General features: G+C 51.0%; 1 protein-coding gene across 1 annotated transcript in view; it reads left to right on the forward strand.

Annotated features, from left to right (window-relative positions):
- Positions 1 to 14,801: 14,801 nt before the first annotated feature.
- LOC138822710 (synapsin-2-like) overlaps positions 14,802 to 17,482 on the forward strand; it is a 112,606-nt gene continuing 109,925 nt past the window's right edge. Inside the window, exon 1 of the mRNA XM_070015582.1 lies at positions 14,802 to 15,314. Within this exon, the coding sequence (XP_069871683.1) occupies positions 14,923 to 15,314 (392 nt within the window). The 5' untranslated portion in view covers positions 14,802 to 14,922. The remainder of the gene's footprint in view (positions 15,315 to 17,482) is intronic.

Genomic DNA, 17,482 nt, shown 5'->3' on the forward strand with positions numbered 1-17,482 from the left:
GGTGGGAAAGAAACCAAAAAAACCTCCTTCATAATGACCTACCAAAAAACCCCAGGGAGGTATACATATAAACAAGGAGGTAAAAGGCCTCCATAATGAAAACTACAAACCTTGAAGAAAGCAATTGAAAAAGACATCAGAAAATGGAAAGAACTCCCCAAATCATGAAATGGCAAAATTAATATTGTGAAAAAGATGGTGCAAGTGACGGCAGTGTGATTCTCATCAAGATCCCAGTGTCACAGACACAGAAAAACCAATTCTAAAATTCACAGGAAAGTATACAACACCCTGAATAGCAAAAATAATCTTGAGCAAAGAAGAACAACACTGGATGACACTAGACCTCAAACTACATTACAGTGCCATAGTAAGGAAAACTGTATTGTACACTAACACAAAAACAGACATGAAAGCCGGGTGCCAATGGCTTATGCCTGTCATCCTAGCTACTCAGGAGGCTGAGATCTGAGGATTGCAGTCCAAAGCCAGCCCAGTCAGGAAAAACCTGAGAGACTCTTATCTCCAACAAACCACCAGAAAACCGGAAGTGGTGCTGTGGCTCAAGTGGTAGAGTGCTAGCCTTGAGCTGAAGAGCTGAGGGACAGCGTCCAGGCCCAAAGATCAAACCTCATGACTGATAAAAACAAACAAACAAACAAAAACCCCCAAAACCAGACACGAAGACAAATGGGACAGAATAGACGACCCCAAAATAAGACCATGCAGCCATAGTCACCTAATTTTTGATGAAGAAGCCAAAAATATACACTGGAGAAAAGCCAGCCTCTTCAATAAATAATGCTGGGAGAACTAAGTACAGGCAACTAGACACCTGTCTCTCTCTATGTGCAAAAATGGATCAAAGATCTTAATGCAAGACCTGATACTTTGAAACTACTGTAGAGAAGCATAGAGAAATCTTGGGAAGGTACAAATATGGATAATTTTTTTCTAAATAGGTCTCTAATTGCCCAGCAAAGGAGATAAAAAATTGACAGATGGAACTGTATCAAATTTAAAATGTTTCTGTGCATTAAATGAGCAATTACTAGAGTCAAGAGGTAACCCACAGAATGGAAGAACACCTTTACCAGCTATTCAATGAATAAAAATGAATATCCAGGGCATACAAAAAGCTCAAAAAAATTAAACAGCAAAAGAACAAATGATACAAATTAACAAGTGGACAAACGAATTAGACAGACAGTCCTCAGAAGAAGAAATACAAATGGAGAATAAATATATGAAGAAAAGTTTCATGTTGCTAGCCAGAAAGGAAATGCAAATGAAAACTATAGTAGGATTCCATTTCAGTGCAGGCGGAATGGCTACCGTCAAGAAAACCAACCACAAATACTAGCAAGGATGTGGGGGTGGGGGAAGAAAGAATCTTCATGCATTAAATGGTGAGACCCTACTGAAAACATTATGGAAGTCAGTATGGAGGATCTGCAAAAACCTAAACATCAACTTAACTTGTGATCCCATCATTCCACTGGAGCATGTACAGAGTGCAAATTAATATAAAAGCAAGGCACCTGCATATCCACACTTACTGATCATTATTCATACTAGTTTAACTAAGAAATCAGTTAGGGTGCCCAACAACCAATAAATAAAGAAAATATGAACCACACACACATATGCACCATGGAATACTACTCTGCCATTAAAAAAAAAGGAATTATGTCATTTGTAGGAAGATGGAGGGAACTGGAGATCCTCATGTTGAGAGATTTAAGCCAAGCTCAGAAATCTAAACATTGCCTGTTCCTACCCATTTGTGTTTTATAGACCTCTACTGAGATGATGGCAATAGTTATGATAATGGAACTTGAATGTAAAAGGTGGCTGTTGCTGGGTGCCGGTGGCTCACGCCTCTCATCCTAGCTGCTCAGGAGGCTGAGATCTGAGGATCGTGGTTCAACGCCAGCCCAGGCAGGAAAGTCCATGAGACTCTTAACTCCAATTAACCACCAGAAAACCAGAAGTGACGCTGTGGTTCCAGTGGTAGAGCATTCATCTTGAGCTGAAGAGCTGAGGGACAGCGCCCAGGCCCAGAGTTCAAGACCCACAACTGTCAGAAAAAAAAAGAAAAAAAAAGAAAGAACGAAAGAAAAGAAAAAGAAAAAAAGAAGCCTGCCTCAGTGATGTTTTGATCTGAGACTTAGGGCTTCCAGGACTGTGATACAGCAGGTTTCTGCTGCTCAAGGCAGGACCACAGAACGTGGCAGGCACACAGCTGTAGTGGAAGGCCGGGGCAGAGGCTGCCTGATAGACAGGAGTTTTCAGTGAGGTGTTGGAGGCCTGAGAGGCTCCCAGATGCCTTCGGCAGAGCCGTAGCCTTGAGAAGGAATTATTCATAAACTTGTTCAGCTAGTGTCCTGAGCGTAATGAGGGCTGCCAACTCCGAGTCCAGCCTTGTGGGTACCCACGCTGCACATCCGGGAAGAACACTGACAGCAGACTCCTTCTGGAAAGATAATAAAGGAAAGATAATAAAAATGACAAGCAAATAAGAATGATCACATCATCCCCACCGCCATCATTGGATCAGCACCCTCGTCGCTGTCGCCCCCATCATCATCCGGAAAGGTCCAACATCAAGGACGCGGGCGGGGAGTTCAGGCCGGGGAGACAGGGTCGACGGGGTGGATGGAGCAGAGTGAACGGAGCAGCCTCGAGGGCTGTCCAGGTATAAATAAATGCTTATTTATAGCTTGCTTTTAAGATCTGGCAGAAATGTGATGAGCGGGCCGGCCTTGTGGGTGGGTTCAGGGCAGACCAGCCATGGCCTAGCGCAGAATGTACACACTGAATTCTAAATGCAAACCAAACAGAGCCATGGCCATAGATGAATGTCTTTAGAACCTTAATGGAATTTTCCAAGGAGCAGTCTGGGCCAGGGAACCCTGTGCAGCTCAACAAAAATCTAGGACTCTTTGGGGATCCGTGGCATTGGGATATAAAGAGAACAATGGCAAGAGGGGATTTGAGGCATTATTTTCCCCTGCTTATTCCCAGATGAAAGTTTTGTGACTGAGAGACTAGAAGTGCAGAGACAGCCTTACAATTGAGGCAGGGAAAGTCAGAGGCCTAGAACCCTGAATGAGGAAATCAGAGGTGTAGAACATGCTGCCAAACTGTCCCTGTAGAGCATATGCGGGTGCCAGACATCCTGTTAAACCCCTTTTCCCTATTTCTTTTATTAGCATATATTAGATGTACAAAGGGGTTTCAGTATACTGTTTTTGTATATGCAAACAATGTACCCCCTCCAGCCCACCTCCTCCATGTCTTCCCACTTACCAACCTCCTTCTTCTTGGAAGAATTTCAACAGGTTCCCTTGTTCTATTTTCATATAGGTGTTTAGAATACTTTGTTTTCCTTCTCCTCTCAGCCTTACCCTTCCCAAACATTATCTGTTTTACATTTCTCTCACTCTATTTTTTTGTGGGTGTGTGCCAGTACTGGGGCTTAAACTCGGGGTCTTGCACTCTTGTTTGACTTTCAAAGTCACCACTCTACCCCTTGAGTCACACCTCTACTTGTGTCTTTTTGATGGTTAATTGGAGATAAGAGTTTCTTAGATTTGTTTTCCTGGGTTGGCTTCAAACTGAGATCTTCAGATTTCAACCTCCTGACCAGCTAGGATTGTAGGTATGAGCTACCGGTGTCCAGACTGTCATTCTCTCTGTCTCTCTCTCTTTCCCTGTCTTTCTGTCTCTCTGTCTCTCTCTGTCTCTGTCTCTCTCTCTCTTTTTTTTTTTTTGGGGGTCCGGTCGTGGGGCCTGAACTCTGGGCCTGGGCACTGTCCCTCAGCTCTTCAGCTCAAGGCTAGCACTCTACCACTTGAGCCATAGCTCCACTTCCGGCTTTTTTCTTTTTGCTTATGTGGTGCTGGGGAATTGAACCCAGAGCCTCAGGCATGCAAGGCAAGCGCTCTACCACTGAGCCACTTTCCAGCCCCTCTGTCTCTCTCTTTTTGCCAGCCCTGGGGCTTGAATTCTGGGCCAGGGTGCTATCCTTGAACTTCTTTTGCTCAAGGCTAGTAGTGCTCTACCACTTGAGCCACAGTGCCACTTCTGGCTTTTTCTGAGTAGTTCATTGGAAATGGTAAGAGTTTCATGGACTTTCCTGCCTGGGCTAGCTTTGAACTGCAGTCTTCAGATCTCAGCCTCAGATGATGGGTGCAGTCATTCCTTTTTAAAAACTAGAGTGCATGCATGGGAGAGAACATGAGATATCTGACTTTCTCAGTGTAGCTTGCTTTGCTTAACATGACGCATTCGAGTTCCATCCGTTTTACAACAAATGGCATCATCTTATTCTTCCCTATGCCAATCCTCTCTCTTTGATCACCTTGTTTAATCTCGGGGGGTGGAGGGGGGGGAAGGAAGACCTCTCTGCGTTCATCGCTAGGTCATCAAAGACCACAGAAGTGAAGCCAATTGCAGACGCACACAGCTAGCCCACAGCAGACCTGAAATGTGAGGGTCTCACACAGTGTGATGGTTGGCCCATCCTGGGCCTGTTCTTACTTCACGTTTTGCAGCTGCCAGCTTTGAGAACTTCTTTTCCCACACACGACATTATGTGCTCCACCATTACTAAAATGTCATCTTCTGTTTGTTCTTTTTGTTTGCCAGTTGGGTTTGAGGAAGGTAGGATAAGCAAATATATTAAGGCAGTTTGTCCTGTGCTTGTGCTGTGCACAATAAGCTTCTCCTTTGCTTTTTTTTTTAAAAAAACATTTTTTATGAAGAATTTTTTTTCCAGGAAGGAAAGTTGTCAAATATAGCCATTTAAAAATTTATGACTTCTGCAATTTATCATTCCTAGACAGCTTTTTTCCTTACTCTGAGATGATAAAATAAAATTTCCAATATTTCCTTCTACTACCATTTTGCGTTTAATCCATCTGGAAACTTTTGATGTAATGTGTGAGATATGAACCTAGCTTAATTTCTTTTCTCCCCTAAGATGACTACCCAGTTCTTCCAACAACATTTATTGAAGAATCTTGTTCTCCATTGGTTTGAAGTGCCCATCAATTCTGTGCTAGATTTGTGGATAGGTAAGGGTTTGGTTCTGGGGTTTCTGTTGATTGCTTTGTGCTTCGGAGTACAAATACCACAGTGTTTCCATTGCTATGGAGCGATAGCAGCTTTGCCAGAGGCAGAGCCGAGGCCTTGACATCCAGACATCCCTTTCCAGCATCTGTGTGGCAATTCCTGCTTATTTATTTTTCCCATCTGGATTTCAGAGTCAGTTTAGCTATTTACTCCCCTCCCCTAACAATATTAAATCTCCAGTTAAACCTAGGGGGAAATGACATCTTTAGGACTGGCATCTTCTTATCCAAGAAGATGATATACTTAAAAAATATTGTTCAAGTGTTGTTTGCTGTCTCATAGTGCTGTTCATTGTTTTCAAAAGAGATTTACATACATCTCGTCAGACTCACTGATGGGTAGCCCATCTCTACATTGCTGTTGTGAATAATTTGTTCTTTCCTTTGGATTGCCTAACTGGAGGCTGTTTGGACAATAGTTTGAAATCTGCATTCTGGCTGTGATGCCTTAGGCTGTCTTGGAAGACATCATATCTGAACTCCTGTGGATTCTTTACCTACCACCAGCTGTAGGCAAAGCCCACATCTCTTAAGACAGACATCTTCCAAGGCTCTGGCCACAGGCATGCCCTGTCCCTCTACCACAGCACCTCCAGGATGGTTCCACGGACACTACGACACATGGATAATGTGACACGTGTTACAAACCACAACAAAGGAGAGAGAATCTAAAGCCCAGTAACAGACTATGACGTGAGCACAGCAGGGAAGAGGATGGCAAATTAAAACTCATATTGCCTCAACCTGACACTCTCTGCGTGTATTTATTTACCTTGGTATCCTGAGACAATCTGGTATTGCACTTTCTAGAGACAAGACATTATTTTCTCCTGCACTCATGAGAGGCAACCTAGTATCTAATGTCCAATGTCCCTTGGGCCCCCAAGAAACTCGCTCTGACTCCTGTGTAGCCAGCACTAGGACAAATCAATGTCGTTTAGTATCTTAATGCACGCCTTGTATTTCATGAGCACCTACTGGTTACCTGTCATTCTGTGCTGAGAGCTAGGACACAGAAATGAATAAAGTCACACTCTTTTGCCTACCAGCGCTTCTGGCTCCTCAGGGAAGCTATGCAGAAAGGCACTCCAACCCTGTGAGCTAAACACTCAGCGGAGACACGGGACCATGCCATGGCTGTGTGGAGAGGGGAGCTGTGGGCCTTGTTTAGCGTTACAGCTATTCCTAGAGGCTGTTGCACTGGGCCTTGTACACAGTGCCGGCTCCCTTGGCAAGGGCAGCTGGCGGTGCCCGTGTGCTGTGAGGCTCCAGTCCGGGCTGGCTCTGACGTGAGGGTGTGCCTGGCTCCGGCGTGGGGCAGCTGAGGAGGAGTTACCACAGCCGGGGCCATCCTGGAGCATCTCACAGAGGATCTGGTGAACACATGGCTACCATTCTCATCCTGCTTGTCAATCATCTCTAAAATGTGTTGTACAGTGTCTGCCAGGGTTCCTGGGTAGAGGTTGGAGCCCTAGTTACCCCGAGTGGACACCTGATTTCTATCACTCCCTCCCTTCCCTGTCTGGCTGGTCCATGTCCCCAGCAGCACCTTGGCCTCCAGGGTGGAGCTGTAAGCACTCTGTCTGCACCTGAAGGATGGCTTCGGGGAGGATGCACAGGGCCCATTCCAAGAAGATGAGGAGTGGCATGAGTGCCAGAGCATGTCTTTCATAGGGAACAGGAGGAAGAGTCTGGTTGAAGCGTGGTGGAAGTGGGGCAGACAGGTCTGTGAGACTCGACTCCAATTAGCCAGCCAAAGGAGCCAGAACTAGAGGAGCAGTTCAAGGGACAGAGCGCCAGCTGTGAGCAAAACTACTGAGGGAGAGCACAAGGCCCTGAGTTCAAGCCCCAGTACCTAGTGACCTCCCCCCATCCCCCCCCCTCCCGCCACACACATATACAGGAGCAGCTCAAGGAAGGCCAGAAGGGCATGAGTTAAAAAGGTCACATGGAAAGTCATGAATGCTTTATACAGGGAGGATGGTGAAACTCGCCTGAAATCGTTCCAGATCCCTCAGGAGACTGGATGGTGAGTTGGAGCACTGTCTGGGGAGTCAAGAGCAAGAAGCTCTCTTCCTCAGCCTTGGCACTTTTGCTCAAGGCTGGGGGCTCCAGCTCCGGCTTGGTGGAGCTCGGGGGCTCAGCCTCCCACCTTGGCCAGCCGCCTTCCTCCAGCAGTGGAGGCTGTAGCGGCCTCCAGCCCCCGCCAGGCTGGTCTGTTGCTGGGGCCACAGCAGCAGTAGCAGCTGCTGGAGGTGGGTGGAGCTTGGTCTCCGCACGCACACACTGTTGCCAGGCTTGGGGCTGCAGTCTGTCCCCATTGGCTACACAGACGGAAATTTCCTTTCTGCAGCTGGGCCTGGCCTGTCTGCACTCTGGACCCTGGGCTCATCTGAGACCTCCTGCCTGGGCTGTCATTGTGGGGTGGGCGGGAGGTCTCTGCAGAGGCTGTGGAGAAGGACCAGGCTGTGTTTTTGAAGCAGGATTTCCTAAACTGCCCTGAGTTTTGTTTTCTCCTCCACCTGTCTTTCCTTTTCATTTTTGCCTATTCTTTTCCTCTTCTCCTCTTGCCATACCCAGCACTGGGCATTCAAGATTCTGAGATGACTCAGACAAAGTGTGCCCTCTGCGAGACCTTGCTCAAATGGGGAATCAGAACCTGACACAACAACCACGGTATTACGTGCTGAGTTCTAGGGCTGAGGTCTTTATTGTTTTAAGTATTGGTTGAGTGAAGACAGAAGAGAATGAATGAATGAATGAATGAAATGTCAGGGCTCGGAAGAGGGAGGTGCAATCCGGGAGGGCTTCCTAGAGACGCCGCCGGTGTCTGAGCCGTCGTTGGGAGCACCTGCTGCCAGGCACCACGCCCGGCCCTCTGAGTGTGAACCCTACTGTCAACAGAGAGGAAGGCAGCTCTGATTCAAGGGGGAGAACATGCTGAGATCCTAGAGCTACAGATGACGCGGTCAGGACTCCAGGAATACTGCCGGCCACAAAGCCGGGGAAGCCCCGCTGTCCCATGATTCAGACAGGGCGGGCAGAACAGGCTGGGCGAGGGTTTGCAGTCACCCCAGAGATAGCACCAGGGATGGATTCAACACTTCCTCCTAAAGTGACTATCTGTGTCTCAGCGTTGCCATGATAGGCTGTGTGGCCTTGGGAAAAGCGCTTTCCTTTTCTGAGCATCTGTTTTTTGCATGTGTTTAATGAGAATGAGATTTCTACCTAGCAGACCGGAGGCAAGAATTCAAGAGAAGTACATAGCTTTCTTGACTATGCATCTGTTCAAGGTGACCTTAGGTGGCCGAGGTCTAGCTGCAGACGGAGGGGTTGGCTGAATCATCAGCAAGGAGACTTTTAAATAATTGGATGGGGAATGCCTTCTATCCGCCAAGAAATGAGGGTGTTGGCAGACAGCCTGCTGCGGCCTGCTTCGCATGGACCAGATGCTATTTTGGAGAGGAGGAAAGACATTTTCTTGACACTGGCAGTGTTGGGAGAGGAGAAAACCGGGAGATAGGAAAAGCGAGTCACTTCTGATCAGGCGCGGAGGGGACAGGCAAGCCAGCGAGGAAGGAATCTTTAACTAAACCTCCATCTTGCTGGTGCACAGGGTAAAGGGGAAGGACGAGAGGAAACGCAGATGGGCTTTCAGGCAGACCCTCGTTCATAAAGACCAGGGCCAAGTACGCAACTTTGGATGACAACTCTGTGTTCTCAGATCCCCAAAGCTGGCTGTGGTTGAGGGAAGAAATGAGGCCAACTGCGTTCATTTCTGCCCCCTGTCTGTGTAGGAACTTGTACAATGTGGCTCCATGGGTCGACGGTAAAGGAACATTTCTTCTCAGGTACAGATAACAGTAAGGGCACAGCTAGGGTTTGTTCATTTTTATTTTACAACTTACTAATAGGTTGCCCACATTCTTCGGTTTTTGCAGAACCGATTCCTACCTCCTAAAGGCTGCTGCCAGATTAAATGAGAAGTGGATGTATAGCATCTGTCACAGCCCTCCGCACACAGATGACACACAGGAAAGGTGGCAATTAGGCTGACATGCCATCCACCAATGAGATGCTGCTGCTGCTGCTGCCCTTAGTAGTCTTCAGACTCCTACTGGAGTTATTACGATCACACCTCCAAAACTGAATGTGCACACAGAACCTCATAGATTGCAATCACAACCTCTTCTCTTATGAAGACTCAAAAGAAAATCTATTCTAGAATATTACATAGCTATCGGACGATTAAGCGATGAACCAGGAACTCAAACATTGTCTGTCTCCAAGTCAGAACATATGGTTTCATTAAGTTACTTTCTTCAAAATAACTGCTATCAGAAATATGTTTCCACCATATGCTAGATTTGTGACTGGAAGCCATTTATATATAATCTCATTTAATTTTCTTCAGCAACTCTGCAAAGAACAATGAATCCCACTTTAAGATAAATAAATAGAGTTGCATTAAAGAAACGGAATGATGTTGCTTTGCCAGTAAGAGGTTGAAGCAGGGGATTAACCCACACGGGTCTGACTCTAAAGGTCTAATTGATCCACTATCTTGTCATGGCTAGGAAGAACTGGGAAGCTGGGGTGTGGGGGGAAGCTACCCATTGACTCTGTAGACACAACAGCGCATTCACTGGCACCTTGTCAAGTACCTTTTCTAGCCACATCAAACCACATAGGAGCTGTACTAGCAGTAGAGATGGGGGTTACTTCTGCACAGCCTCAGTATGGAAACTTCAGTCCTGCCTCCGGTGTCACTTGAATACTAAGCAGAAGGAACGCTTTTTCACTCATCCTCAACACAGTGTGAGGATGCTGCTGGAAAACAACTGCAGATAAACCCTCTGAGTTTCTCAGGCAGGGGAAACCCACTCTGGGCTGCTCATGTGTGCGTGACAGAGATGCTCCTCCATCACCATGGCAACAGCCAACACACCAGCATGTTGCAAGAGGCTGGAGCTGCTCTGTAGGGAGTCGTGGTCCTTGCTGGGTGAAAATAGGAGCATGGTATGCTGGCGTTGGGGGTGGGGTGTCTCCTCAGCCAGGTTTCTTCTCGCTTGAAGCTAGCTTGCTTGTGGGTAAGACTCTATAGAATCCTTGCTCTCTAATGCCTGGGCGCTACATAGATTCCCAGCCTCCTGTGTCTGCAGGACTCTGGGTTAAGGGGAGACAACACAGGAATGCCTACAAGGAGACTCCAAGGAGACGTGTAGTTCTTCTATACCTTCAAATAAACGTGTTTAGTAAGCAAGCTGCTGAGGGATGGGGCCCTTCCTTGGGGCCTGTCAGTGTATCCTAATGGAGAATCTCCTGGGCTTTGCTGCCAGCCAGTCCTGCGTCCAACTTGGCAATATTTCAGTTCTAATATCCAATACTGGTGTAACCTCTTACAGTCTAAATTGCTTCACTGGTTAAAAAAAAGGGGGGGAGGAAGGGATTTAAAACACGTCCCTTGTTGGGGAATTAAATGAAACGATACGCGGCAGTCTCTGGTATAGGGTCAATATGGAATTGGACTTATTTTTGATTTCTCTATACTAGAGGCTTGGCAAGGAGATCATTTCTGATTCCCTTAAAATCAGAGCAAGCTGTGAATTCATGTCTCCTGCACTCCTTTCTCTCTAAAACCATCCGCCAGCGTGCAGCATTCTGCCCACCAGCCTCACCCCTGCCTGGATTCCCTGGCTAAGCTTGGTGACATCAGGTGCTTGATTTTCCCCCTTGTGAGTCTCTGCCCAGAGAATATCACAGCAGCAGACCTGAGAGATCGCCCGAGCGTCAGCTCCAGGCTAGGAAAGAGAAGTCTCTAGAGAAGAGCGAAGTGGCATGTTCAAGGTCACTCAGGAAGGTGGAAGCCGTGAGCTGAAGTGCTCGTTGCCTTTATTTTAGCAGGTATGACTAAGGCTGGAGGAACCCGCTCACTCAAGCCTGACATCTCTTCCATGTTTGACATTGGGAGACGCTTGTCTTTTTTTATGTATTTTAGTTGTAGAATTGTTGTGCTTTGTGGATCTAGGAGAGTCAGAAATATCAATAGCTAACATGTGTGCAGTGCTTTACTACTCATAAAACACACACACTCATTCCTGATTAGTCCTCCCAGTAGTCTTTTGAAGTAGTTCTAATAATTATCACCCTTCTTTTAGAGGAGAGGAAACGGAGGCTAAAAGTGGTGTGCTCACAGATGCACAGCTAACGTGAGGCCGATGATTTAAGATCTGACTTACAGCAAACTGACCAAGCTGACGTGGCCACCTGTGCCGAACTGAAAGCTGGGGGTATGGCTGTCTTCTGTCTGTATGAGGAGGTGCCCATGGGCCAAAGCCAGCATTGCCAAGAGGGCCTACCTCAAGAGAGATGGCCCGCTGACATCCATGGAGTCTCCAAAAGACAGGTGACAAGACAATGTGTAAGAGTGTCACCGTGACTTCTCCGGCAGAGCTCTGTCACTTCCAAAAATGCCTCTCCGGCCATCTCAGGAGAGCTCCAGGACAGGCAGGTGCCACCATTCCCTGTGCATAGGAGGCACAGAGGCCCAAACCACCAACCTGTCAAAGATGGCAAATAAACCAATTGGTGATGATGTATGACTAGGACATGGGATTTCGGAATCCCAGACTCCTTCTCATTCTCGTTACAGAAGGTGAGTCTGAGTGGAATTCCCGGATCCTGGGAAGTGCCAATTAGGCATGGTTCCAGCCAACTTCCACAGATAACAAGCCTTCTGCCAAGTTGCTCCTCCAGGCTAGAGTTTTCTTTTGAGTTGGCCTGCTCAAGGCATGTCAGCTACAGGATGCTCAAGGGAAGAGAAATCAGAGAGGTGATAAAGCATTTTAATTGGCTCTTGATTTTTAGCATGATTCTTTTATCCGCAGCTGCCAGATGTTTACCTGTGTTTACAATCCAGGGAACAAGAACGTGTGCACAGCAAAGGCCCTTCAAAGACTCCCGAGCTGCCCGAGAGACCTCTCTGCTGGTTGCTCTGGGGGAATGCATGGCCCCTGCAAATGGGGAAGGCTCCCTGGTCTCAGGGGGAGTCCGGAAATGTGGGTTTTATTCATCCTTCAATCTCCTTTACCCTGCAGTCCCCATCCTAATGCTTGTATTAGGCACTCAAAACATGTTTGTGATTGATTTTCAAAATGCTGTGTGTTATGCTACAAGCTAATGGTTAAGGGGAATTGCTTAATGAAGTATATATTATAAAAAGGGATATCAAACTCCAGGATATGAGAACAAGAGGTTTATTTTTTTTTCTTTTGCTATTCTTATTTTCTTTCCTTTTTGTTCTGTTTGTTTATATGTCTTTGGGAGTGTAAGGGGAGGCGCAGAAATTTTGGAGGGACAAAGGGTGACCAAATGCACTGTATTGAAAATGAGCCACGCAAGGGGTTCAGTTGTATAGATGCAACGCCCCCAGCTCTGGTATCAGCGCCTTCTTTCATATTTCTGCAGTACAATGCAGGCACAAGTGCACCAGGCGAGGATCAATAACCAGAGAAGGCTTTGCTTCAAGTCAGGTTCTGCTGCCCAAAGAGTTATAAAGATTGGAGGAAGTCTTCTGGGGTGGGGGGCAGAGAGGTGGGTCTCCCTCCTTCCAAAGCTTCTCTACCTGAGCCTTCTTCCACGTTTCTTCAGATCAACTCTTACAGATGCTTCAAGACATCCATCTCAGCTGTTACCTCCCGTGAGAGAGAAGCCTCGCCTAAGAAGCCTCTCAGTGGAATGAATCTCTCCTTGGCGTTCTTTGCTCCGCCATACCGTACCATGTCTCCTGTCTTACCATGATTGTTTCTCCCTGGTGTGTTGTGAGCTTCTCACAGACAAGAGCTCTTTGATTACCGTGGCTTCAGAGCCAGAATGTGTGCATCCACGCCCGCGCTGAGGGCCAGCTGTATGAGTGGCAAGCCCCTCGTGGATTCCATCCAGGCCACATCACTTACTGAGAAGCAATTCAAAGAATAATAGAACCGAGGTGCACTACTGGAATATCTAATGTGTACCAGATGTTTTCCCTACACCATCTCATTTCCTCCCACAACTTTGAAAAGTGTTATCCCCCTTCCTCCTCCCGCCCCTTTATTTATTTTTTTGGTCAGTCGTGGGGCCTGAACTCTGGGCCTGGGCCCTGTCCCTTAGCTCTTCAGCTCAAGGCTAGCGCTCTACCACTTGAGCCACAGCGACACTTCCGGCTTTTTCTGCTTATGGAGTACTGAGGAATCAAACCCAGGGCCTCATGCATGCTAGGGAAGCGCTCTACCACTGAGCCACCTTCCCAGCTCCCCACCCCCCCACCCCTTTATTCACTGTGGGAAAAAGGCTCTGCGGGATCATGTGTCTGAGGTCACAGGTTACTCCCAGTAGTCTGCCTGCAATGCATCTCTGCCGTGTTTGCCCGCACAACCTGGGAAATGAGAATATCTGAAAAACACAGGTCCTGACGGTTACACGGAAACCTGGCAAATGACAATAGTCTTCCTGGAGACCAAGGCTTGTCTGACCTGTGAGAGGACTGGAAAGAAGGAGCAGCGTCATCGATGCACCAATGCCCGTGGGGGAGGGAGGGATTCACCCATGGTCGTGTGGGGGGGATGCACCAACGCCCATGGGGGCGTAAATGTACCAATGCCCGTGGGGGGATGCACCAATGCCCGTGGGGGGGATGCACCAATGCCCGTGGGGGGATGCACCAATGCCCGTGGGGGGATGCACCAATGCACGTGGGGGAGGGATGCACCAATGCCCGTGGGGGGATGCACCAATGCCCGTGGGGGGGATGCACCAATGCCCGTGGGGGGATGCACCAATGCCCGTGGGGGGATGCACCAATGCACGTGGGGGAGGGATGCACCAATGCCCGTGGGGGGATGCACCAATGCCCGTGGGGGGATGCACCAATGCCCGTGGGGGGATGCACCAATGCCCGTGGGGGGATGCACCAATGCCCGTGGGGGGGATGCACCAATGCCCGTGGGGGGATGCACCAATGCCCGTGGGGGGGATGCACCAATGCCCGTGGGGGGATGCACCAATGCCCGTGGGGAGGGATGCACCAATGCCCGTGGTGGGATCAATCTGAGGAGCTGGGGGCTCCCTCCAGGCGTCCTGCAGCGGGGTCCCAGCCTGCGCTTGGCCTCCCGCCTTGGCGGGAGGGGCTGGGGCGATGGCAGCGCTCCCCGGGGCCTCAGAAGGAAGGTGAAGGCGGCTCTTCGCCACGGGCAGCGTGCGTGCACGTGTGTGTATGTGTAGGTTCGTGTGTCCGGCTGGGCGCGCGCGCGCATGCGCCCCAGGGGCCGGCGCCCCCGGCACCTCAGGGTGGGGGGCTGACACCTCAGGAAGCGGGGTGGCTTCTTGGCCTCCATCTCCGCCGGGACACAACCCTTTCCTCTCCAACCAGAGAGGTGTCGGTGACTCAGCTCCCCCTTCTCTCCGCGCCCCCCGGCACGGTCACGCTCAGGTGGCGGGACGCCTGGGTCTCCCCACTCGCATCGCTCCCGGGGGCGGCCGGCCGGGCCCGCGGGTGCCGGCGGCGGCGCGGAGGGGGCGTGGCGAGCCCCGGCCCCGCCCCCGGCCCCGCCCCGCCCCGCCCCCCGCCGCACGCTCAGCCCGGCGCCGCGCGCCCTCCCCGCCCAGTGCGCCGCGGCTGTCTGCTGGGCTCGCGCGCCGCGGACCGGGCTCGGCGCCTCCGCCTCCGCCTCCGGCTCGGGTGGCCTCCGCCGCCCCTCGCCCCTCGCCCCTCGCCGCCCCGCGTGCCCCCGGCCCCTCGAGCCAGATGATGAACTTCCTGAGGCGCCGGCTGTCGGACAGCAGCTTCATCGCCAACCTGCCCAATGGCTACATGACCGACCTGCAGCGGCCCGAGCCGCAGCAGCCCCCGCCGGCCGCGGGGCCCGGCGCCGCCCCGGGCCCGGCCCCCGGCCCCGGCCCCGGCGCCGCCCCGGGCCCGGCCGCCGCCCCGGGCCCCGAGCGCCGCCCGCCGCCCGCCCCGGCGCCCGCGCCGCAGCCCGCGCCGGCGCCGTCGGTGGGCAGCAGCTTCTTCAGCTCGCTGTCCCAAGCCGTGAAGCAGACGGCCGCCTCGGCCGGCCTGGTGGACGCGCCCGCGCCCGCGCCCGCCGCGCGCCGCGCCAAGGTGCTGCTGGTGGTGGACGAGCCGCACACCGACTGGTGAGGGGCCCGCGGGGTCACGGGGGGGGCTGCGGGGTCGCGGGGTCACGGGGGGGGCTGCGGGGTCACGGGGCCCGCGGGGTCACGGGGGGGGGCTGCGGGCTCACGGGGGGGGCCTGAGAGGTCCCGGGGGGGGCTGCGGGCTCACGGGGGGGGCCTGAGAGGTCCCGGGGCCCGCGGGGTCACGGGGGGGATGCTGAGAGGTCCCGGGGCCCGCGGGGTCACGGGGGGGATGCTGAGAGGTCCCGGGGGCCCGCGGGGTCACGGGGGGGACTGCGGGGTCACGGGGCCCGCGGGGTCACGGGGGGGGATGCGGGGTCACGGGGCCCGCGGGGTCACGGGGGGGGGCTGAGAGGTCCCGGGGCCCGCGGGGTCACGGGGGGGGGATGCGGAGAGGTCCCGGGAGGTCCCAGGGGGATCCCGGGGAGGGGGGATGCTGAGAGGTCCCGGGAGGTCACGGGGGGGGGGATGCTTAGAGGTCCCGGGAGGTCCCGGGGGTCCCGGGAGGTCACGGAGGATCCGCGGGGTTGCGGGGGGCTGAGGAGGGAAGCTGAGAGGACACGGGGGTCCGGGGAGGTCACAGGGTCCAGGAGGGGGGAGCTGCAGGTCACAGGAGGGCCCCGCGAGGTCATGGGGGGCCGGGGAGGTCACGGGGAGGGGCGGGGGGCGGGGGGAGACCCAGGAGGGGATTCCAGGAGGTCACAGGGAGGGGGTGTCCGGGAAGTCGGGTGGTGGGACGGGCAGGGCCTCGAGGGGCAGGCGTGTGCCCGCTGGTGGGCCAGCAAGGTGGATCCCAGGGGAAGACCTGCCTCAGTTGCCCCAATACCCAAGACGGAACAGCAACGACTTCATGCACCAAGAAAGAAGATGAAGAATTTTTGGGGGGTGTGGGAAGGGAGACACGGACTTGACAGCTGTGATGGAAATGGACCCCAAAGTGCCATTTAAAAAGGCTGGCCAAAAGGGTTCTCAGTGAACTGGGACTGGGGATGGGTGTCCAGGTGGACAGGTGAGGCTGACTTTTTCTGTTTATTTATTTTAAAATCTGGGCTCTGGGAGACTTACGCGAAGGTAGATGAGATGACAGATGGGTGTCCCAGGTGTCCGTGCACTGCCTTCTCTTCCCCATGGCCAGTGAGGTGGAAGTCTTGTGTAAGAATGAGAAAATGATTCTGTTTTGTGCAGCAGGAGAGGATATATATATGGAGTGAGTGAGTGAGTGAGTGAGTGTGTGTGTGTGTGTGTGTGTGTGTGTGTGTGTGTGTGTGTGTGTGTGTGTGTGTGTGTGTGTGTGTGTGTGAGATGGTGGCTTTTTCCAGCTGAAAGGTGAAGATTTAAGGAAAACGTTCTGTATTTTTAAAGGGGAACAAATTAAAGAAAAAAAAATCTGTCATACTGCTGCAGTAGATGGGAAAGTTCAAGATTTCTTTCTTTCCTTTTATTTGTTATAGTAAAAGGATATTTAGTATTTTTCCAACTGAGAAGGGTAAAGATTGGGAAATTGTTACCTCTAGTTGGGAAAAGCATGAATGAGGTCCATGTAAGACTAAGGAACTAAGACAGGTTCTTGTTTAATGGAGCAGGAAATGGGCCTGGAGGATGATGGGATGGTGGAAGTGAATAGTAAAGGGTTCAAAAAAATTTAGAGGGCAGGAATCTGGGATGCTTTTTTTCTTATACTACCAGGAAGAGATGTTTATTTTGTCGGGAGGTTGAACCTGGACCCAAGTTTGTCCCTAAAAAGGGAGACAGGAGGAACCACAAGACTGCTTACCTCCATTTCCTCTTTCGGCTGCTTCCCTGCTTTACTCTCTCAGGCATTCCTCCCGTCTTGGAGAAAAGAAAGAAGTGTGAGAACTGGTAGAGAAATGCATTTGTGCACATGCCTTCCTGCTGGCTACTAATGTGTCCCATCTGAAGAGACCTTGGGGTGACTGGTGTGATTGGTTTTCTCTCTTCAAGATAGCAGAGTAGAAAAGACCTTTTTGTCAGGAAATGACAAAAGTACATGCAAGAGGGCAGTGCGGAAAGTATAAGAGAATACTTCAGTGATACTGGCCCTTCTAGAAGAATAACTTAGTTCGGATAAACAAGTGCTTATTTAGAGGGAAAGGAAGGTTGAGTTAAGGAAGGTTCTGTTGAGTATCCATTTTATGCCCCCGTCTAGC

The sequence above is a fragment of the Dipodomys merriami genome, unplaced genomic scaffold (assembly GCF_024711535.1).
Source record: "Dipodomys merriami isolate MVZ:Mamm:240054 unplaced genomic scaffold, mDipMer1.0.p SCAF_114, whole genome shotgun sequence".
Lineage (NCBI taxonomy): Eukaryota > Metazoa > Chordata > Mammalia > Rodentia > Heteromyidae > Dipodomys > Dipodomys merriami.